The sequence below is a fragment of the Chanodichthys erythropterus genome, chromosome 10 (assembly GCF_024489055.1).
Source record: "Chanodichthys erythropterus isolate Z2021 chromosome 10, ASM2448905v1, whole genome shotgun sequence".
Taxonomy (NCBI): domain Eukaryota; kingdom Metazoa; phylum Chordata; class Actinopteri; order Cypriniformes; family Xenocyprididae; genus Chanodichthys; species Chanodichthys erythropterus.
Genome location: NC_090230.1, coordinates 53,218,663 through 53,236,204, shown reverse-complemented (window position 1 = coordinate 53,236,204; position 17,542 = coordinate 53,218,663). Strand labels below are relative to the sequence as shown.

Genomic DNA, 17,542 nt, shown 5'->3' with positions numbered 1-17,542 from the left:
CAGCCATCTTGGAAATGTTTCTATTTATGACTCAAACAGACACTTCTCATGAAAGGATAAAGCTGACATACCACACCGTTTATCAATGGACAATGAGATCAAATAATATATACATTTATTAAAGAAATGTATCCAGTGGTGCAGGACTGTGTATTGACAGTGTCTAGAATATTACATTAGAAATAAATTATATTTTTTGTGGTCTTTTAAAGCTGGCCTTAAAAGTGAAGTGTGTACCACTAGCTGAACCAAACAGAAATGTAACAATAATGTCTAAAATAGTCCCCTACTGTCTTCCATTAGCTGGCCAAAATGGTTGTCCCACCCCCAAACTCACACCATTGGTTGAGACCAGTCAAGCTGCTCAAACTGAAATTCCATTTGGTGGCACTAGTGGTGCAATGTGATACACTCCACCTTTAAATTCCTTAAACTATAATAGTCAATCTTTTTTACAGTAATTAAAGTACAAAGATTTATACAATGTTGTTTTGATGATGTTATCAATGTAGTGAGAACTTCAAGATTAAACTTTTTATCACTATGCAATAGTGTCAAAGCTCACTCTGTTTGCTAGGGTGGATTTTAGGTTGGCAAGTTAAAAATGCTTTTTACACAGAGATAAGAATACCCCTTCATGCCAAGCTACAAATATATTCCCACCAGAGAGTATGAGGAAGCTGGCAACAGCATTAGAAGATAACCAATGTGCTTTTCAGCCCTTGATGAAATGCCTTCCTACTGAGCAGCAGAAGGGTTTGCGAAAACTGCAAAAGAAAATAACAGTAACTAAAAGACCGTTTCCTCAAGGAAACATTCAAGGGATTCATAAACAACATTAGTATCTGTATAATACTTGCTCAAGCATTAATATTACTGTTTGTAAATTGTACATCAAGGTTACATTCCTTCAAGAATTCTTACCGAGTTACGTTCTTGTTAGTATCGTATTAAGCTGTACCCTGGTTCTGCTACAGTTGAGTATAAAGGATCATCTGAAGGATGAAAGATACAAGAAGAATTGGGAATTGAATAAACATGCAGAAGAGAATATATAAACACATTGCTATATACACATTAAACGTTTTCATACTTTCTGGAGTTGGCGGTGGAGGTGCTGCTGCTCTCCTGAAGTATAACACAACAAGACACAAGATAATATAAAAGTAAGAATTTACATAAGAAATAAAATGACTATGTTAGTTTGTGAGATCCATCTGTAAGGAGTGAGAGGTCACCTGAAAACTGTTGGAAGTGAGGCAGCCGCTCTCTGATTATTGTAGAAGTTCTCATATGGAATAGGTGCTGAGGAAAGATCAGTTTAATAAACAGTTCAGGTATAGTTCAAATAAAATGTGATCAAGCTCATATTTGAGTAAAACTCAAACAAAAAGTTTAGTAAGAATGTTCACACAGCTCTTTTCTTTACTGCAGACCGTCAAGGTCTGATAAGGACAAAAAAAGCACAATAAAAGTAGACCAAACTTTTCAGAGATAAATGATAGCTTGATGTGAAAAAAGACAACTTTATAATATTCACTCAGATCTCATTTGCGCATGAGCATATTCAGATCAGGTTTGATTTCAAAGTCTTGTAATCAAACCATGCATCAAACTGGAATATGTAAATTCGTAAATTAGATATTTAGTGAGTAAAGACTTTGAACTTTTACGGACAAAGTCATATAAACCAATGGTGTTTGTATGATGCATTTTGTCATAATAAGGATAAGCAAATGAACAGAATTTATTAGAGCTAAAAGTTTACATATGAAAATACACAGTAAAAGTGCAGTTACATTGGTGAGATGTCTGCTAGAACCACTGTCCTTTAAATAGTGTTGTAACTTATGAACTGTAGTTCACAAGAAAGTCACTTTCAAACCAAGCAGCTTTCTGTGGTTCAATGCGGCAAATTCACTCGAATGCAATGCGAAATCTGTATGGGAAAATCTTTGGCCCTCGTGCAAAAATTTTTTCAGTGGATTCCAATACAAATTACTGGAAATGAACAACAACAATTGTGACTGCAATGTGACTGTCGTAAAAAAAAGAAAAACTGTTGCTGAGAGTACCTGGTGGTTTGTCTCCGGTTCTTCTGAGGTTGATGAAATGCTCAATGTCTTCTTGAATGTTACATCGCTCCAGTGACTTCCTCACTTCCTCATAGAGCTGTGTAACAGAAATGGACAATGTAAGGCAAGTTCCATATTTGGGTCTTACCTGATGGCGCATAGCTCAGGTTACCTCGTCGCTGGTGACACACTGCTGGGAGAGTTGGTTGAGATGGGTCCACACTACATTCCTCAGCATGTTGATCCTCTCCACTTCTTGTTTCTCAAAAAACTGCAATAACATGCACATGAGATAGCAGAAAAGTCATAATATTATAAAACAACCCCATAAAATGCATTTTTACCTCATTCAGACTAGAACACCAGCCAGTAAGTCACAAATCAATGTGATTAATGTTTTAATTCAGGCATTTTGTGTCGTTCAATAGTTTTGAATTTTTGTTTGACCTTTAATGGCAGTATAGTGAAACATGAAATACCATGCAGGTTTCACATGACTCAACATGATCATGTGTGATTTGTCATCGATCTGTTGTGAAAAGCAATCATCTGTGTTGGGGTGTGTGATACAGGCCGGGGCGTAGCGCTCACCTCACATGCTTTGACATGCTCTTTCAGCCACTCCTCTCTCATCTTCCCCAGCACGGACACATTCTGACTGTATATCCTGTCTATTATGCAGTCAAACAAAGAAGATAATTGGAAATGAAATAGAAGAGTCGTGTTGTGCTGTCTATAGGGCTGGGCAATACACCTAAATAAAGTCATATCGCAATATTTTTAGACCTTTTGATAATATTCGTGCCATATCTCAATATTTATGCATCAGATTTACACTAAATAAGCACAATGATATTTAATCATTCGCATTTATGTACAGTAAAATAATAATACATAGTAATTAACAGGTATGTTTACCTACATATACTTCACTAAAACCTTTTTCCTCTTTATGATTCTGGTTCCTTAATGGTTCTACTAGTACTTTTGAGGAATTCCACTGTGAAATTATTAGATAATTTTGATATTCTTTTCAATTGTTTTGTCAGAGGTGGCATAAATACAATTAAATAATTTGCCTTAAAAAATTAGTTCACTTTCAAATAAATATTACCCCAAGCTTTACTCATAATCAAGCCATCCTAGGTGTTTATGACTTTCTTCTTTCTGTTGACAACAATCATAGAAATATTAATAAATATCTTGATGCATCCGAGCTTTATAATGGCAGTATGAATAACCAAACGAGTATGAGCTGAAGAAAGTCTCTCCATCCATTATATACATATTCCACACAGCTCTGGAGGGTTAATAAAGGCCTTCTGAAGTGAAACAATGCATTTGTGTAAAAAAAAAGTTGTGAAGTAAAATATCTAGCTTCCACCAAACCACCTTCTGTATTCTTCAAAAAGTTTATGCTGTATCTCCTATGCCTTCACTATTCAAATTACGGAACTGACGCAACGCCAGTTCGTTTTTTTCCCATAATTTGAATACATAAGGTGGTCTGGCTGAAGCTAGATATTTTACTTCATAACTTGTTAAATATGGATTATTATTTTTTTTTTTTTTTTTACACAAACGCATCGTTTCGCTTCAGAAGGCCTTTATTAACCCTCCGGAGCCGTGTGGAGTATGTTTATGATGGATGGAAGCACTTTCTTCAGCTCATACTCGTTTGGTTATTCATAATGCCATTATAAAGCTCGGATGCGTCAGGATATTTATTAATATTTCTATGATTGTGTTTGTCAGAAAGAAGAAAGTCATATACACCTACGGCTTGAGGGTGAGTAAAGCTTGGGCTAATTTTCATTTGAAAGTGCACTAATCCTTTAACAATATATTTCGTTAATTCATTTACTTTGGTAAAATACCTCTGTCAAAACTCATGTGTATCTTTAACTACACATGGACATATGAACAACTAGTCAGTAACTACATAAGCCTTAATAACAACATAACAGTAGGCTTTAAAGGTTAAGATGTATGTGTTTGATTCACTAAAAAGAACTGACCCATAAGAGTCATTCGATTGGAAATTAGACTACATTGATTGCGCAGTATGTTGTTGATCACTAAAGAACTGACCCATAAGATTCAATCATTCGAGAATCAGACTACAACTGGTCTTGCTCTACGTTTCATGCTGTAGATATTTAGTAGCAGTGCTCAAAACAGCCAATAATCAGCCGATTTATACGTCTGTCCAATATATCGGCATATTATTCACTTGTCTTAATTCTCTCATATATACACAATATTTGCTTAGTTTTACATTGCCAGCAGAATCATTAGAGAACTTAATATGATGCCCAGCCCTATTTACAGAATGTTGTTATTAGCAAGTATATTATTAGTGCATCTTGTAACATTCTTACCGGCTTCCTCTGCTGTCTGCTTGGCTTGCTGTGTTTTGGCATACAGCTTGAAGTATGAGAGAGTGACATAAATTATACATTGGAATGTCTTCATACGGTCATTCACATCTTACCAGCACACATAACAAACTTAACTAAGCTAAAATGCTCTTCTCTCTTTTTAAAAACAGTAGTTTCCTATCGTGCCTATTTTTACTCTCTGAACAGATGAAGACTGATGGTTGACTCGCTACAAATGTTTTACAGCCTTTCAACAGCACTTGTCCTCAGGGCATCACAAATACTTCCAACATTACTGCCAAATTTTACGATGATTCACAGTACTGTACATGCTCTGGCAGTCATCCTTTCTCTCCATTTATAAAAGAAAGTGTTCCAGGTAAACATGATATGCTATATGCATAAGCAGATATAAAACAATAAAACAGATGCAAGAAAGGAGGACGAATGAGAATTCATATGCAAATATAACAATGATGCAATCGGCAGCCGTTTCCATCCACCTATTTTTTTGCACCAGACCTGTCCCTAACCTTACCCGTATCCCACCTCAATAGCAGCAAAAGTGTTTTGCAATACAATATGAACACAATAATTACATTGTACTTATTTTTATGTAAGTACATAGTGGTTAAGGCCACCTAATATAAAGCGGGACCAATTGGTCTAACCAGTGGACCAATTTCATTGCACAGAATCTCAAATGTTGGTTGGGTCATTCTAGAGCATCAAAATGTTTTGGTATAATGACCTCCCAGAACTCGCGCCATTGCGTTCCCAAACACTCAGAACAAAAGATAACAAGATAACAGACATTTATGATGTAGCAACTTCCATTTACGATTGCAGCAACTTCCATTTTTTTCTTACAGATATTTTGCGGCAATTTCCAAGGAAGTGACTATTTTGTTCTCTTGAACACAAGGGATGCAGGGGAAGCTTTGTTGGCAAATGTTTTATCTGATATTCCAATTTTCACACAAATTAAATTCACACCTTTGGATGGAAACATAGTTAGTGTCAACTATGTTTTGATTGTACCACGCTGCTCTAGAATCATCTCAAACTGGCTGGAATGTGTTAAAATCCTTTAATGCAGAGGTTTAATCACTGTCCGAAATGTAATGTAGCCATGTAATTTGCTACATGATACAATGTAGCAAATAATCAAGTGAAGTCATCTTTGTTTTATCTACAGAAAATACTCAGTATTTCTTTTTCCTGTTCTCTCTCTCTCTCGCCCCCACACACTCACACATACAGATCACACAGATCTTGTCAGCGCTGTCCTGTGAGTTTATCAGTTTCCATACTAAGTGAACAAGGTGTTACAGTATTGGTTTGTTGTTGTTATTATAAACATACAGCTTCTCTATTAGTAGAGACGCTGTTGAACGCTTCTTAGCACAAACTCAAAAAATTCACACACACTTAGTCTCTCTCACACATAACAACCGCTCAAGTCTTCTAAAATGATAAGACGACTTGATTCATTCAAAATAGCGATGATTCTTGGGCTTTTTTATAAATATGATGCATAAGAAAGTAGTTCTATATACAAGAGTTTTAAACCTGAAAAAATCTTGGTGTAAGAGCGTGCAATAGTTAGGTTGCGGAAGTAAAAACTCCATTCATTCTCTCCATAGAGAAATTGATTTTTAACGATAACTTATAAACCTTTAAAGATAACCTTACTATGAGCTACAAGGTTGTTTATTGATGGTATTTTGCTTCTGTTAAAAACGTCAGTCTGCATTATTTCAACATAATTTTGTAATTTAATTATATTTAACAGTGGAATTTGAGGTGAAAAACTACATTACACATGATGCTGCACAGAAAATGACACCAATCAAAAAGTCAAAACAAGAAAAATGTGTCAAAAGATCTTGTTAGGTCCACCCATTCCCATGAAGCACTGTGAATGATGCAATCGAGTCAATCTCTCTATACTCACAAAATACTTAAATATTTGAATATATATGCATATTTTGCATATTTTTTTCTGAGAAACACTGTTGAAAGTGGATCGGACCGAGCACCAAAACACACTTGTAGCCAATCAGCAGTAAGGGGCGTCTCCACTCATTTAGGGGGGGAGGTGCCTGTGTTGCATAGCATGTTTGTGAGCTATAAAGATAGGGGTGTGATCCTATTGGGTAGGGTCGTGTTTGTTTTGGTGATTTCAAATATTTACAGTGTTTCTCAGAAATAGCTTACTGCACCTTTAAAATACATTAAATACATCAATACAGTGATGTCCTGCTAACACTGTAAAAAGTGCAAGTAAAAGCAAAATGGATGAAGCCAGGAAAAGAACATATGTACTACAGCAAAGAAAATGTGAATGACAGCAAGATTCTTGCAGAGGTCATTCAGGATAAGTAAAAAACACAGATGCACTGTCGCAGTTCTACTTGTGTACCTTTTCTTGTTGCTTGGAGCTGCTAGTGGTGGCGTTTCTGTTCATGTTCTGCTCTGCTTCCTCTTTATCTCGACACTTTTGATCATAGGTCTTCTTTGCCTTAAAAATACCCATTGACATTTAAAAACTGTGTGGCCAATGCATCCCATAACTATAATCTATATTCTATATAAGCTGTAATATTCCAGTCAAAATTGTCTATGGATTTTTACTGTGTATAGAAACACAATACTACACTACCAGCTTAAAGTAGAAACATTTCACTGAATGCATATTTCTCATGATCTCATGATTTAGAGATCAAGGCAGAAAATATAAAAGACACAAATGTAGACATTGATTAATAAAGTCTGTATTAATCTCCTTCTAATATTTATATATTAGTGTAATTTCATTATTTTTATGACTTTACTATTATTCTAGATGTGGAGAATTGTAATAAAAAGTTTTTTTTTTTTTTTTATGTATCTTAGATATGTACACAAATAAATTTATTTCTACAAAAGGGTCATTTGCAAGATCAGATGTGGTACTATAATGTTTGTTATGTTCTCAACTAAGAAATACGATAAAACCTTGATGCTAATAAAAGTAAGGGAAACCCACTTGAAATATCACAAACCTGAATACATCAAGTTCAAAAGTGTTTTAAGTTTGAATAAGAAGCTTTCGTTTTAATGAACAATGCCATTCAGCACAGATCACTTCCCATTTTGTAAGGCGAAAATCAGGTGCACTTATTCACTTCCCTCCTGCCACTGCTTCAGGAAATATACTTCTCATAAAGGACATATGGTACCATATAAAAGTGGGCGCTTAACCACCCACTATAGCAACAGCCCTGATGGACGGCAGTATACAGACAGTACATAGTTCCTGTGTATGCTTTGCTCTCTGAAGTATTCTTACCTCAGCTGTTTTCTTATATTGAGCGGCCTTCTGCTTATGAAGAGCATCCATCTGCTGTTCTATCTGAAAAAAAAAAAAAACCCACCTTTTTAATTGAATTTCTCCAATTATCATGAATATCATTATGTACTGTAGAAAACAAAGTGTCATGAAGTGTCATTTTTTCCTTTGTTAAAATACTTTCTCCTATCCACCTTATTTTCCAATGCAGAAGTGAGGTGATTTCTGTAAATGTGAGAGACTTCTGATTTATTCTTATTAAAATAATAAGAAGAATATCAAAGTGCCGTAAACTGTATTCAACAATCTGTTCTCTTCCATGTCAGTGTCCTACGCAGTTGACGAAGTGAACGCAAAGCAGCGCTTCTGTGTTTACGCCAGAATGCCGGCTCAGTATTGGCCGATGCTGTACACGTTAGCAGCACGACACATGCGTGTGATGCTGACGCAGGAGCCGGCCAATAATGAGACAGCATTCTAACGTAGAACCTGGAAGTGCTGGACTGTGTCTACAATGTAAAAAGCGTAGGAGAATGACATGGAAGAGAAGAAATTGTTTTATCTGTTTTTGCGAACAAATAATATTTTCATCGCTTCATAAAATTAAGGTTGAACCACTGTAGTCACGTGGACTATTTTAAGGATGTCTTTAGTACCTTTCTGGGCCTTGACAGTGGTAATTAAATTGCTGTGTCAAAAAAGGAGTCATATACCTCTCGGATTTCACAAAAATATCTTAATTTGTGTTCTGAAGATGAACGAAGCAGGAGTGGTTTCTTCATTAGGGCGTTAGGGCGACGCACCACCAAAGTGAGAAAGGGACGGACTTTTTTTTAAATTCACATTCAACCACAGTTACACTAGCTGTCACTGCTAGGCTGTTTGTTCTGCCTCTGGATATAGTCCAATCAGCGTCAAATCACGTTCTGTGGAGTACCGCCTCTTTTTGGGCGATTTCACTCTTACTGAGAATCGCCCAGAGTGCTTTCATAAACTTTTTTTTTTTTCGAACTGTTTTCGTCATACAGTACGTAACCTTAACACGCATTGGTGGAAACAAACATACCTCTATTTTAATCATCTTTATGCTAAAGTGACATCTGTAAATGTTAGAAAGTCGAGAAAATATTTCCATTTTGCTGTTAGTAGTGAAAGCACAAACTTATGTGAATGAGCACACAAAATAGACGGCGCGCAAATGAATAGGAGAGCAATAAATCTGACTAAAATATAAATTTTGCTAAAAATATTTGCTACTGAATATTTGTTTTTGTTGGGCAACATAAATGTGCCATATGTAGAATTTCGATTTTTAGTTTAGTGTATTTAACTTCTGCTTTAAATTATATTTTGTTTTTAGATTGTAATGTTACAATGTTAGAATGTAGGCCTAATGTGATTTGACCCCTTTTTTGCACGTAATAGAATACACGGTTACATTCTAGTGTTTGTTTTCAAAGCCTTCAATATGAAATTTTTTTGTAGGACAATATAGGGCAGGATGTGAAATAAACATTTTTTAATTAAATATACAGGTTTTTTTTTAGTTCAAATAGAAAAATGTACAAAATACTGAGATTATACATCGCCATTCAGCCCAAAAATAGAGATGATTTTTGGCCATATCGCTTGGCCATATGGCATGCTTTAAATACTGAATTTTCCTGAGGTTTCCAAGCAGTAATGATACATTATTATATCACTTGTTAAATGGTTATTTAACAATTAGCCTATTCATTCCTACATTTCTAATTCTTTTGTTTTTCGCAAAAAGTCCAGCCCTTTTTCAAAGCTGCACTCATTGTGTTCTGTCTTCCGGCTTGTATTTCCACAGGATGAAAGTAAGATTTTACGGATTTATGAATAAACCGCTCATTCTAAAATCTTCCCATTCTCCTGACTTTTTTTTATGACATCCGCTTCAAATATTAAAATGCTCATGATAACTTTCGTTAACTCTACAATTAGCAAATCGCTAATTACTCTTCGACAGCGATGCCATAGAAATATACAGAGTTACTGTAAAAACGGAAGTTCAAAAACAAAATTGTAAAGATGGCTGCTCGCTTGTTTCTCTAGAGGGCTGCAGGGATGACATATTTTTGTAGGCCAAGACCCGGAATAGAATTAGCATTTGGGTTTTTTGAATGGGTTTTTTGGTTAAATGCCTGAAATAAGGTCTGTGGTGAACACAAGCTCAAGATATTTACATGTTTTATTCTATGGCATAAAATACATCAGTAATACCCTCTTGTGATTTTTTTAAAGCTTTTACTTGTCTTGAAAAAGGCGGTCGCTAATGCTAACAAGTGGCTAAAAGGGACTACAGAGGTTCTCGGGGCATTAAACTTCATCACCCCAACAGGTAAACTCATCTACTCACTAATCTGTTTTCACAGCCTCATTGTGGTTATAATCACGCTCTTACAAACTATTATAACTTGAACTTGAAAATGTTTTTAAACAAACACTGAAAGAGTTGTCAGAAGTTTATTGATGGGGACGCTGATGTCATGCAACCGTGGTGCAATTCGTTTATAGCCTACGTATATTTTTTTTTTACTTCAGCCAAATGTATTTACAGTTCAAAATTCATAAAAGTTGTTTTTGTAAAGATTATTAAGATGAACAAAAATGTGTAAGAATCATAAACTTTTGTTTGCCACAGAGCTTATTTTCATGCAATAATCCAATGGAAAAATCCTATTGGGTTTTTATCGAGGGAATCAGGGTGATGCTAAATTCCGGCAGCAATATCTTCCAAGAGGTACTACACCAGCTGAGCAACTACCTTCAAGATGAACGGGAACGCTAACGGATAACTTTTCCCAGTTATGAAAAATCGTTCCATTTAGTGGTGCTGGTAATGAAGAAATGGCACACTTCACTTTTAAAGGATTAGTTCACTTCAGAATGATAATTTACTCACACCCATGTCATCCAAGATGTTTATATCTTTCTTTTTTCAGTCGAAAAGAAATTAAGGTTTTTGAGGAAAACATATGAGGATTTTTCTCCATATAGTGGACTTCAACAGTTATCAGTTGTTTGAAGGTCCAAATTGCAGCTTCAATGCAGATTCAAAGGGCTCTACACGATTCCACCCGAGGAATAAGGGTCTTATCTAGCGAAACGATCGGTCATTTTCTAAAAAAAATTTAAAAAAATAAAAGTTATATACTTTTTAACCACAAATGCTCTTCTTGCACAAATGCTCTTCTTGCACTTGGTGTTTTTATATTAATAAAACCACCAACAGCAGTCACACCGACCCTGTCCTCTTCCTTCCTTATACTGAGAATTTTGTTACAGTGACAAAATGTGTGAAGTCGTGGACGCTAGTGCATGATGAGCATTTGTGGTTTAAAAGTGTATATATTCTTATTTGTTTTAGACAATGACCAATCGTTTCGCTAGATAAGACCCTTATTCCTCGTCTGGGATTGTGTAGAGCCCTTTGAAGCTGCAATTTGGACCTTCAAACCGTCGGTAACCATTGAAATCCACTGCATAGAGGAAAATCCTGGAATGTTTTCCTTAAAAACCTTAATTTCTTTTCGAGTAAATTATGAGGAAATTTTAATTCTGAACTAATCATTTAATAAGTAAATTACAAAGTATGAAATGGTGTTTTGCACATCTTACCTTCTTCCGGGCCTCTTTCTGTTTCTCTCTGAAGTCTTCTAATTTTTTGGCTTCCTCCCTCATGGTTTGGGCCAAATGCAGATGAGACAAACTCACATTTTCTGTTTCTAAACATGCATTTTAAACATAAAGGAGGGTAACAGAACAATAAACTGCAATCATTACATTTTCAGACAGTATTTACTTACGTAATTTGAAAACGTCAAGTGATCGCTTCAGGGTGCTAAAAACAGACAAAACGTTGATGAGTAACCAACGTCCATTTTGTGCAATAAAACTATTGTAAAATTGCTGACATTAGTCACTGTTAAAGAACAGATAAACTCTTTTTTTCATCACCCCATAGTAAGAGGAAAGGCACTAACCACAAACCAACAACAAACATGTGACCAATGCAGAGACTGTTTAGGTTTGAAATGATCTAATACAGCACATCAACAAAGCACTGTTCAAATGTTATCTTTTTAAAGGGCATCACTAACCAGAGCATCACTTCTAACCAGAACAATAACATCAAATCACTGTCTTATAAAGTAAATTTAAGAAATGTCTCGCTAAGCAAATAAAGGAATTTAACAGCTAAAACAAGACCACAACCTAAAAAGTGTAAGTGGTGCTTGCACAAGCAGTTGCTAGGGCCTTGCTATACGATTGCTACATTGTTTAATGTGGTTACTTGATTACCGTTTACCAGCTCAACTCAAAAGTGCCCACCTACATGTCTCTGATATGGCTCAGGTTCCTCCTTTTATAGCCTGATTGCTTAGAAAATAATAGCACACCTCTCAACAACAAAAAACCCTCATGATTTGACGTCTGTAGCATAAGTGCTATTTAATGCTTAAGAGTTAGGGGTTTAACGCTAATGAATAATGCACCTTTACAATCCTTTCAAGCAATTTACAAGTAATAACTGCTATTAGACATTGGTACTTACTTCATTTCACTGTGTCCACACACTTTCTTAGACAACCCCAGCAGTTCCTTGGCATATTTCTCTTCTATCGCAGCTCTGAAAAGTATGTTGTTATTATTATTATTATTATTATTATAGACAAATGTTTTGTATGCAAGAAGAAATACTAATATTTGTAATTATTTGTAATCAGTCAATTTGTTTGCCTGAAATGTATTTGTTAATATAATCAAATGTTGCATGAAATATATTAAGTATGTTATACCAAATAAGAAGACTGGTTACACTTTATTTTAAGGTGTCCTTGTTACAGTGTAATTATAAAATTGAGTAATTATAATTAACTACGTGTACTTAGGGTTAGGGTTTTGTTTAGGGTTAGTTGCATGTAACTATGCATAACTGACTGTTATTACTATAGTAACTACATCCAAAAGGTGTAACAGGGACACTGTAAAATAAAGTGTTACCGAAGGATTTTACTTTTCATACTTTCCATATTGAGGAAACATTTCCACACACCGTTTATATATTCTCCATCCTTGTTTAACATGCAGATAAGTATAAGTAAATCATTCATAGTTTGTGTGTGTGTGTGATTTGCATAACTCTGTGGCACTGTCAAGACATAATCAATCTGACTAGGCTAGTAAGATTGTAAGAGATTGGATCACAACGAAACTATAAGCACTGACATTTATTTTAGAAGTGTTATTTTGGTTCATTTTGATTTCATGCTGACTTTGAACTCCAGTATTTTTTGCTGTAACTCTGATTAACAGAGCATGGGAACATATAACTGTAAATCATTTTCACATGAACAACAGGAAATCTCGCAACAATGCTCGTCATGAGGCAGTAACATTCCGTAACATTCATGCGAATTCACTTAGTAGAATTACCATATGTTTATACGTGTGAGACCTGCAAGAATTTGAGGTTAAAGTGTCAAACTAGGTCGTGACTGTCTCTCACCTGGCTTTCATGAAGTCCTCGATTTCTTTGCACGTCCTCTTGCCGTCATTCAAGTGCTGGATGATGTTGTCATATCCAGCTGTGCTGGTGATATCAGTGTTCTGCACCCACAATTGAAGAATAATATAGAAAAAAAACACATTCAAGTAACTTCACAAAAGTCAGGCAGTTTTTTCGTAATCTGAACGCGCACGCCATGAATCCACACAGTGCCACATTTATATCACTAATTCCTCACTATAGCCTTCAAAAACATGGTGGTTTGGACTGTTGACTATCATTAACCACGAGAGCCCATCACAGTCTCTGTAATTTACAAGTCTGAGGGGCAGACATAGCATCATACCTAAAGCCACAGTCAACATGAAATATCTCCCAAAATAAAAGCTAAGAAAACAAAAGAAAATTGCACTTTAGTGCCTGTTTTGCCAAATAAGGTCTCAAAGTTCCCAGGCCAGCATGGCCAATAAAGAACATGCAGACATAATTCTGTATTTTTATTCGCAATGTATTATTTTAGAAGAAAATATCTATTTTAGCTGTCAGATGGACTTCTAGGCTACTCAGTATGTGCTGACCATACTTCCCTTAAAGGGAAACAACGCTGTTTCGATATGTGACAGTAGCTTAAAATAAAGCGTGTTTAAAAACGAAAACCACATCAGATTAAATTGATTATCATTTAGTAATGTACAATTAAACAGTAGGCTATCTTCAATATATGTTTCACTAAATATTGACTCAATGCCCCCGAAAAAAATAGGACTTACCCAAAAACTATCCTTGAAATGTAGTTCTCTCATTGCGTCGGCTGCTGTTTGCTCACCCAGAAACTGACTCTTAAGTTCCGTATATCAGGATGTATAATAATGGAGTGACTGATTTCACAGCGCAGTGATGGCCTGGTGCAAATCGAGCGTATCAAATACTCGCCTCAGGGTCCTAAACGCGCATCTTTCACGCCTGTCCAGAGAGCGAAAGTTGCGGTGGAACAGCAAACGGACCCACAACCTTTCGTGGACTTTTCCCACCACCAAGTGGCCGAACTGTGGAGTTGCTGTCCATATCGCTCATTGCGCTCAAGAACTTGAACGTTAAATATTCAGATGTTGACTTGCAGTGATAGCCTCCTGGGACCCGGGAATAGACGTCTGTCCCCTGTGGTGGACATTATATTTTAGTGATTTTCTCTGACATCATACGTGTCACAGTTTTAAGTCTGAATGTCCTGTAAAGAGCACATTCAGGGCTTTGCAGAGATAGCCTACATAATTTAATTTTGGTAGTTTAATTAAGAGGTATCGTCATGACAACAACTTCTTGGTCTTTAAATATGACTGAAAATGAAAATTAGCACTCTTATGGAAATATGACAATATTTTGTAATTATCATTTAAATCGGATTAATTTTTCTATTTAATTTTTTTGTAATAAATCAACATTTCAGGAAAATGTTATTGGGGGAGGACACTGGGACTTAAATCATGTTTATCATGCATTTTATGAGATACAAGAAGTGAATAGGGAAAGAAATTATATATCAATTTTCCTATTATTAGATATTGTGAAAATGTTGCCAATTATTGCTCCCATTATTACACTTTTCATTGCATGTTGCTCCAAGAACACATTAATATGAAAATTAGATACAGTGTATAGATGCATTGTATTGAATGGGAAAATCCATGACTATTTTACCCACATATATACCCACATACGTAAAATATAAATTAATTCCATTATATCTTTCATAACATAGTTGAGAATCATCTTTATACAGTTTGGTTAAAAACAATCCTGAAGCCTGAAAAAGCCATTATTTTTGCCTATACATGTCATTTCATGCCATATTTTTTAAACAATTTAGTCCTGGTGGTGTCCACTACAGAGGACATGGCATAACATATGAATGAAATATAATTTTTCAAAAATTTTATTTTTTAATTTGTTTCTTATGCTCTAAACAATATAATGATCATTTCATTTCTGTGTCTCAGGAGGATATAACAGGTTTCTTATATAGTTTCAGTGCAGATAATGTTTATTTAATCATTCCTGCGAGTCTGAGTTAGTACATTACTACGACGACTATTACTTTCGAGATTTAATATAAGTTCTAACAATTTATAATTACATAATTAATAACATAGTAGCATACTTATATGATACATGTTAACTACCTTAAACTAAAGTAATTAACACTTCATTTCTTTTGGAATGTTATGCTATTTATTTAGACCTAATTGACCAGTAGTTGTCTGCACAAAAGGCTTAGATGTAATTAAATAAAGTTAGACTTAAAGATGCAATATGTAGAATTTTCTGTCCGCTAGAGGCCTATTCAAAACAAAGGCGTAGCTTGATGACAGTAAGTTTGAGCGCAAAATCTTGGGACATGTGGTCTTCACATCACAGCTGATGGAAAATAATTGGAAAGAAATGTACATAGATGTGATTATTATCGTTACTGTAGTATGAAGCAGAGCAAGACCGAGTGTTGTGGGAGCTGAACGAGGCCGCTGGAACGACTGTTAATGAGAGACGAATGCAACACATACCCCGCAGACAGCGGAACTTTTATTATGCCACAGTCACCGGTGCTGCTTCTGCTTAAATGAGTTAATACAGCACTGTTTATCATATATATTTGAGTGTGTTAAAAAAAATTATGTTATAACATTACTCTGTGCGTTTGCTCGGCAGCTGCTGTGAGACACTGTTGCACACTGCAGTAAGATCGATTTTAGAATATCATATTAAATGTTGGATGGTTTGTGTTGATAAATGGCATGCAATTAATTTTAAAATGTATTGTATGATGGAGAAAATTCTGTATTACTGTTACTAAAAATAAAGCTGCATCTGATTATGCTATGTTAGCTACTTCACAAAATAGTGTTTTTCTCTGAGGCATGGTACCCACAACCCCCACCCCCCCCCCCCCCCCCCCCACATTAAAAAAAAAAATCAAGAAAATTAGATTTGAACAATAAGACTAAACATGTTGAGCTATATAACAATAGTTAGTTTTCTGTCTATAAATATAAAAACAGTTGTTCCCTTGTCTATTAAAAAATGTAATGTATTAAAGCGTCTTTGGTGTTTCCATGGTTTCTACAAAATAAAACTGGAAACCGATGGTAACATGGGTATGACGCAATTGACAGGCGACTCCTCACATGTCCCAGAGCCTTGGTTAAAATTGCAATTTTCTCGTGATTTACAAATAGGAAACATTTGGGATATTGTAAGTACTCAGGTGAACAAAATATATAACACTTGCCTTGTGGTTTTTGGATATTTTACTGCACAATTCTTACATATTGCACCTTTAAACAATCTAATCTAATCTTCTATAGTTATCGTTAATATTCTTATAATAATATAAAAAATAATCTAATGGACAGCTACAATACAACCTATACATGACAGTAAACAACTCAAAACAAAATCTTTGAGGTGTTAATTTTTTATCTTTATTGAAAATGAAGGGCACAAACTCTCACCCTGTATCTCTAGCAAAACCCCTTTAAAACCCCAACCATGAAACTCTCAAATAAAAAAAAGAAAAATACAATGAACAACTACTTCAATAAAACCTAATCTAAAATATACATACAAAGTGTGCTGGTCACCACATATTCCTTGTGAAGCATGCCGCTCTATAAAAGGCAAAAACGTAGTAACTACGCAATTTGGTTACACTTTATTTTAAGCTGTCCTTGTTACAGTGCAATTGTACTACATTAAAATACTAAGTAATATTAATTAGCAATATGTGCTTACTTTTGGGTTAGGATTAGGAATAGGGTTTTCTTTAGGGTTAGTTGCATGTAAATAGTGCTGCCCCCAACTAAAGATTTTTCTATTCGACTAGTAGTCGTTCATTTAAGCAACTAGTCGACTAATCACAAGTTTATATTAATAAGCCATGAATCATAATAACCAGCTTTTGAACTGCATATATTTTTTATACATATATTTTTTATATATATATATATATATATATATATATATATATATATATATATATATATATATATATATATATATATAACAGCCTAATCAGCCTAACAGAGCACCGTCAAAAGTAGTGATTATGAGTGTGTTGTGAAAAAAAAAAAAAACCAGAAGGCATCTGTCTAAACATTTTAATAATGTATTGTTTTTGGCTGCACAACGATGCTGACTCATCATCTTCGTAGTAGTGGATGCA

The 17,542-nt window shown here is 35.0% G+C and overlaps 1 protein-coding gene across 2 annotated transcripts; it reads right to left on the bottom strand.

Annotated features, from left to right (window-relative positions):
* Positions 1 to 98: 98 nt before the first annotated feature.
* On the bottom strand, positions 99 to 14,329 carry pstpip2 (proline-serine-threonine phosphatase interacting protein 2). 2 transcript variants are annotated; one of them, XM_067398163.1, is made up of 15 exons: positions 14,097 to 14,323; positions 13,327 to 13,427; positions 12,373 to 12,447; positions 11,624 to 11,658; positions 11,436 to 11,542; positions 7,791 to 7,853; positions 6,882 to 6,980; positions 4,457 to 4,502; positions 2,667 to 2,746; positions 2,248 to 2,346; positions 2,076 to 2,172; positions 1,239 to 1,305; positions 1,094 to 1,128; positions 925 to 995; positions 99 to 767 (listed from the first exon to the last, which is right to left on the bottom strand). In XM_067398163.1, the coding sequence occupies exons 1-14, from the start codon at positions 14,127 to 14,129 to the stop codon at positions 940 to 942; spliced, it is 993 nt and encodes a 330-aa protein (XP_067254264.1). In that variant the 5' UTR covers positions 14,130 to 14,323; the 3' UTR covers positions 99 to 767; positions 925 to 939. The 2 variants fall into 2 exon arrangements, with proteins under 2 accessions (XP_067254264.1, XP_067254265.1); XM_067398164.1 differs by lacking the exon at positions 6,882 to 6,980 and having other exon boundaries at positions 14,097 to 14,329.
* Positions 14,330 to 17,542: the final 3,213 nt, after the last annotated feature.